The sequence below is a fragment of the Zootoca vivipara genome, chromosome 1 (genome assembly GCF_965207765.1).
Source record: "Zootoca vivipara chromosome 1, rZooViv2.hap1.1, whole genome shotgun sequence".
Classification (NCBI taxonomy): domain Eukaryota; kingdom Metazoa; phylum Chordata; class Lepidosauria; order Squamata; family Lacertidae; genus Zootoca; species Zootoca vivipara.
The window spans coordinates 44,754,900-44,761,489 of record NC_142582.1 but is presented as its reverse complement, the minus strand read 5'-3'; the positions used below and the strand labels follow the sequence as shown (position 1 = coordinate 44,761,489).

The 6,590-nt window shown below is 39.8% G+C and overlaps 1 protein-coding gene across 10 annotated transcripts in view; it reads right to left on the bottom strand.

Annotated features, from left to right (window-relative positions):
• Window positions 1-283: 283 nt before the first annotated feature.
• IQCB1 (IQ motif containing B1) overlaps window positions 284-6,590 on the bottom strand; it is a 17,928-nt gene continuing 11,621 nt past the window's right edge. For all 10 annotated transcript variants that reach the window (XM_088662358.1, XM_035128867.3, XM_035128857.3 and 7 more), the window contains exons 9-14: window positions 5,713-5,822; window positions 4,676-4,818; window positions 3,769-3,917; window positions 2,847-2,975; window positions 1,285-1,441; window positions 284-662 (exon numbers count right to left, since the gene is read on the bottom strand). In XM_088662358.1, coding sequence (XP_088518484.1) covers window positions 439-662; window positions 1,285-1,441; window positions 2,847-2,975; window positions 3,769-3,917; window positions 4,676-4,818; window positions 5,713-5,822 — 912 coding nt within the window. In that variant the 3' untranslated portion in view covers window positions 284-438. The remainder of the gene's footprint in view (window positions 663-1,284; window positions 1,442-2,846; window positions 2,976-3,768; window positions 3,918-4,675; window positions 4,819-5,712; window positions 5,823-6,590) is intronic.

Sequence of the window (6,590 nt, the reverse complement as noted above, 5' to 3'; positions counted from 1 at the left end):
AAAAATGCTTTAAGTCATAAGGGGACTGAATATTCTCTCTGTTGACCATTGCTTCCTCCCAGAGTTCTGAGGTTCTATTTCCCAGCCTATACATACACACAGCTAACTCCTCACAATATTAAATTCAAAATCCCACCTTTTTTTTTAACAATCCAACTGAATTTCAGATATTTAAAATGTGAATTGTAATGATTTCCAAGTCATCTAAATGGTAAAATGTAGATATTTTGGTTAGATAGAGGTCAAAATCTGTAAAACAATAACTTGATAACAGCTATATATCTATATTGGATAAGTACAAACTCATTTTATTAACTATTTTTTTAAAAAATCAAATCATTTGGACAGCATTGGATGAACTGCTTGCCAGACCATCTTGGAATACTTTCTTTTTTCACAGAAGACATAGTCCAGACATATAACCTTGTTCATTCCAGATTATGTTTTGCTTCCACCAATGAACAAAGTTCCCACTTCAGCACTCAGATCTTCTGAGACAGCCTCTTCCTCTAAGAAGTCTTCTTCCAGCTTCTTCCACCATGGCCACCGTGTATATTTCAACATGGTGCTGTGTGACTGCTTGGCTTTGGCTACCACAGGAGCTGATCTACTCATAAAGACATTCAGATCTTTTGTAGTGGATTCTGTTAGACTTGGAGCACCTGTGACAAAAGGAGTAAAAGAACCACAATTACTTTTTTTCTTAAAATACAAGGTTGATCATCTTGGGGCTATATTTCTTCCATTTTCCATTATTTTAAGTCCTGTCATGGGCCAGATCCAGTGGGTTTATCCTTTTCATTTTTGTAACCCTATTCTTCTACAGCATTTATAATTCAGTGAATCCATCTTCTGGACACTACAATTAAACACCAAATCTCAAACATGGTAGGAAAGTACATGCCACATATAGCTCACAATGGCGAAGGGAAATAAAAGAAGAACCCCAGCATACTGAACTTCATTTTGTTTTGTTTTTTGATACGGTAGAGTGTTACTGCCCACATAGCAAGCTGAAGATTTCTGTAAAGTCCCCCAAAACACCTTTACACAAATACTCTCAACATTAACATCTTAAAGGGAAACAAGACCAAAACAGCCATGGAATCAACAGCCTACATGGCTCATGAATCACACAAACAAATATTATCTCTGGATGAGTGCTGTGGTGTCTACTATTACCATGAATCAGTCCCAACACTAACTTTCATCAACATTTACCACAATATGGGAAGAAAATCCGAGCAAGGCTAAAATAATGGTGATGATGAGGTAGACACATACTCATTAGCTGATCTACATCCGTGTGGACTTGGGCGAGCAATGCCTCTCTATGCTGCTCTGCTTTGCGATCCTGGCTTCTTTTCAGCAAATACTGAGTCAGCTTTTCCTGAGCTTGATGATGAAGTTCCCTGCTCATTTCTTGTGACATTTCAGAAGCCTGGAGAAAAATGATAGTGCCTGTCACTGTTAGCAGTTATCAGCTTCAAACCTTTGTGGATGTCTACAGCACAACATTTGCATTTCTTGGGTACTTGTAAATCTAATAACTGTGCTTCTTCCTGTGTTTCCTCCCTGAAGCCATCAATCCATCACTGAATAAATTTAGTTTCCTAATTAGGATTCAGGAAGAAGCAAATTCCTATTATTATATTAATGGGGGAAAGGGGGGGAGCACCAAGCAACACCCAATACCTTGTTTCACAGACCAAATAAAGAGGGAACAGTATAATTCTGATATATTCAGAGTTTACATTAGATAAACAGCATGGAACTGTAGGTAAAGGCTGTGTACCAATATTAACTTTTCAAGATTTGGCAAGTGATATTGTAGAGCCATCATTACCTCTACTACCCATCAATTTCTCTCTCTACAGTCAGGGCCTCTTGTCAAAGTAGTTTTGTAGACTTAAAAAAATGGTTCGGGGGAAAAGCTAACAGCAAAACTGGTACTGCTGCAACAGGTATACACACAGCTCTCATAGGTACCTCCTGACTGCAGTTGCTTGCAGCAGCAGCAGCAGCACTATTGAGCAGCAACATATGAAAGCAATAGAAGCAAAATATTAAAATAAATAAATATGTAAACATACTAGCAGTCCTTGTGAAACAATAAAAAGCCCAATGCGCACCTGTTGACAACTATCTTCCTCAGGGCCCCTCAATTAAGGTTCTCCTATGAAGGTAATATTTCTCTGATCAGGAACACCTACTTTTTAAAGCTCTCCTTAAACACTTTAATATTAGTACCATAAAGGATGTGTGCATATATATATGAGCACCCATGCAACCATTTGATAAGTGAAAAATGTTCTGTCATTTACGGAAACAAAATGGACTCACTAGTTCATGAGTTCGTGTGGAATTAAAAAAGCAGTTGCAATTAGGATAGGAGGCAACAGATTTCCCCCTCCCCACTGAGTTCTTGCAGTTATCTAACTGCCAATGCTGTATTGTGGCTCCTGTCAAAGTAGTGATAAGGGGCAAAACATTCCTGTTGTTCTATGGATGTGGTTTTCAAACTGTGATCCTAGGTTACCCAGGTTCCTTGGAAGTTACAGGGTCCTTCAGTGAGGAGACAGATATGTGGCACTGATGCTTCCCTAAAAGGCAGCTTTTACCTGTCTTCACTATTACCTGTCTTCTTCTGCCATGCACAGCTCCAATGAGAGCTTTGCGCATTGTCAAAGGCTCTCAATGTCATGTGTGACGATGCCATGTGTAAAATGAAAGTGTGCCTAGATTCCCCTGCAACATGCAGGGTTCCCCAGCATGTCTGCAAGCATTCCTTGGCCAACAAACCAATGTGAAAAGGTGCCCTAGGCAAAGGAGGAATGATGATGTACCGGGTGCTTTTTGATGTAGTCATTCACTTTTTGTTGCAATGAAAGCCTCTGTTCATCAGAGAGTTGTTTGGACTGTTTCAAGAGAGAATAAGCTTTCCTTTTCCTTTGTTTTTCCAAGAACTTAAGCACCTGTGGAAACAAAAGTATTCAAGTAACACAATTTATTTATACAGTCAGAATTTTTATAGCAGGATAGTTTCTTGATAGCCTTCTGGTTAGCTTGGGAATCCATATATATTACACACACACACACACACACACACAATAATTCGTGAACAAATAGTATCTTGTATTCCATTTAAACTAAAACATTATTATAGTATTCTTGCTTTATACAATAAAAAACAATAAAACAAGAGTGACTCTCAATTCAGTGCTCTGTCAACATGGAAATGAATACAAACCTTTAAGCTCAGATCTGTTACTTGAGTATCTAGTCCAGCACCCTCCTTTCTGTTGAGTTATGATGAAAGCCAGACCACTGAGAAAAATGCATGTTTCTCCATTTGATTTTTCCCCCTTCAGGCAGATACAACTCGGCAAGGCTCAATTTAGCTGGAGAACGTGGTTCTGCAAGTGTAGCTTCAAACAATAACTTGGCCTCCAAAATGCCATCAAATTAAAGAATTGGTAGGAAGGATTGGCTGAGAGGCGGCGGTGGGGGGGATGGGGATGATGAAGCAGAAATGGTTTTCTAGGGTAATATTGAGCACTATGGTCTCAAGTCTTCGACAGCTTCTTGTAACAGGTTTTTAAAAGGGCTGTTCAGGTTTTTGCTATGAAGATTCTGAAGACTAATGCTCCAGCTTAATTTTTAGAGCAGCTGCTTGTAGTAGACTATACTGGAAACTTTGAATTAAAACATGAATGTTAACTGTTTGGGTAAATTTTATGTCATGGCAGCACTTGGTTGCATACTCACCGCTCTCTGAATGAGGACAGCTGCTTTATACTGCCTAAGAGACTTCTTTTGATGATGAAAATTTCTCCTTTCCCTAAATGCTCTCCAGTATTTTTGGATAGTTATAGCTGACTTCTCCTCCATTTCATGCATATGCTTATCTACCTGACCTAGGAGATAAAGGAGGCAATTTTCTGAATATGCTTGGGTTTCATGGGAGACTCAAGACAAGCCAGCTGGTATCAAAAAAAATTCAGCTCAAACAGCAGAAGCAGACCTTTTTTCTAAACCAACATTCAGATATGTTTGAGGACATTTTGGTAAGGATGGTGATTTGTGGTCCAGCTGCTACACAGATGAGACCCTATACCAAAGTCCAAGAGGAAATTATTCACATAGAGATCCTCTGGGGAAATTAAACTATTCACATTCAATGAGCAGTTCAGATCCAAGTGTAGAATTGCATTCCTGACAAGGGGCCGCAATAGTCAATAGTGAAAGAAATAGATAGAAGAAATTGCACAGGGAAATGATGTGGATAGCTATCCTGCCCCAGGCTTTGATATTAAGTTGTTACCTTCCAAAATGAAGGAAACGGAGAATGAGTGGGGGAGAAAGCACATAAACCTAAGGCAAAGAAATGATTCACACATTTACTGGATGAGTATCAAATTACATTCATTTCTCCCATCAACTTGTTCTAAGTATACATTACCACTATCTCCCCATAAGACCTAAAGGGGCCCAAGGGAAAGTTGCTGATACATCCTTGTAAAAATACCTGGCCATTTAAGGAATGGCATCATGTGCCTCAAATACTAAGTCTTAGGAAACAGAGTATGAATAGAAGTTTTCAACTAACAAGAAAGAATATGGGAAATTTGTTTCTGCATGGAAAACACTCTTCATGCTACTATAATAACCATACCTGCATGAACTATTTCCAATAGCGTCAGCTGTCGTTCATGGAACAGCCTCATGGCTCTCTGTCTCCGAAGCTGCAATTGTTGGCGGAGGTCCTCCTCTTCTTTCTGCTTATTTAAACCTTGCAACTCCTGTTTTCTTTTAGCTCTACAACAACAAAGTTTTAGAAATTACAGGAGGCAGAGTGTTCTACATTTAAACAGGTCTGCATTTATCATGCAGATGGGAACATGTACCCCAATAGTCTCAAGATGCACATGTAGTGGTATGCACAAACATACTTTAAATCAGGCATCCCCAAACTGCGGCCCTCCAGATGTTTTGGCCTACAACTCCCATGATCCCTAGCTAACAGGACAAGCGGTCGGGGAAGATGGGAATTGTAGTCCAAAACATCTGGAGGGCCGAAGTTTGGGGATGCCTGCTTTAAATCATGGCCTGGATGCTTAGCGGTGCAGCCTGAAATTCTGATTGGAACCAAAGATTGCTCCAAAATCTGGAAACCCATTACATGTGAAGTCTGCCCTCTACTGGATTTTCCAAACATGTGCCCGTTAAGATACATTTTAAAAATGCATTTTATTATAGAGCAAACCCCTTTATACATCTGCACTCAATTAGCTAATGTAGCACCAAGAAATCTGCATGCTGCTTAATATATTCTCACAGCAACATTTCTGGCCAACACAATATTATGAGAGGGAAAGAATGTAAGTATTAGGGAACTTCAAAAACCTAATCTCTAGTAGAGGTAGAGAAGTTCCACAGATCAGCAAGCATGTTATTGGAGAAACTGCACAAAGGAATGGGAGTCACAGTATCCTGTAGAGGCTACATACAGGCACTGGGTGAGACCAGAAGAGAAAGGCATGATCTGTCTTTGCAATCACCTCACCACCACTTTCTTTCTTTTTTCGTCTATAAGGGAAGAAAAGGGAAAGGAATGGGAGAATGGACAAGGGAGTGGGAGGAAGAAGGGCTCCAACACATAACCACCTGTTTGCATCCACAGGTTTGTAATAAACAAAGGTCTTGCCCTACCTGAAATTTCTCTGCAAGATTGTTACTGCTTTTGGAAGCTGCTTTAATCTTTTTCGTGTTTGAAATCCTCTCCATGCTGCTTGGATTAAGCAAGCTGCTTGATGTAGTCTCTGAAATAAACAAGTCAGAGCAGTGCTTTGTATCTAGAAAAATAGGTGTCGGTACCCACCATGGAGTTGTTATAGTAAGTACCACACTTTTTAACAACAACAAAAAGAAGCCGGTACTGTGTACCCTTGAGTGCTCCCTGAAAAAAAGCACCAAGTCAGAGGATTATGCTCATTTCCCCATCAAGCACAGTGACAATAATAATACAACTTTAATGCTTTGCATCTCCCCCCTGCCCCATGTCAATTTAAACTATTCCTTGGGGGTGGGGTGGGGATGTCATACTATTATTTGCTAGAACAATTCCTGCATGAGTCCAAACTGATCTGCCTCTTTCTAGGTAATATGATACCTCAAGTTTACATGGTCCAAATGAAACCAAGAATTCATTGTTTAACAACAATAATTATGGGTCAAATTCAACATTGGGCTATTACAAATGTTCTGAATGTGCAAGCATATCAATGTCTGCCCAAAGGAACAATCCATGCAATCATCTCAAAGCAACCTACAATTTAAACAGCTAACAACTGCTTTAAAAACCACAAAAAACCTCAGTTCAATCCTTTGAGAAAGGTTTGATCCCCTCATCAACCACCAGTGTCCATTTCCCATTCTCAGAGTTGTCAAGTGACAACCTGAAAATCCCCCTGCACCTTAATATTCACTGATGAATTGGGAAAAGATCCATTTGCTTAGCTTTAGCTTGGGTGTCAGCTGCAGCTTTTCCTGGACCATGCTGATCAGGCCAGTGTCACTCATGCCCTGCT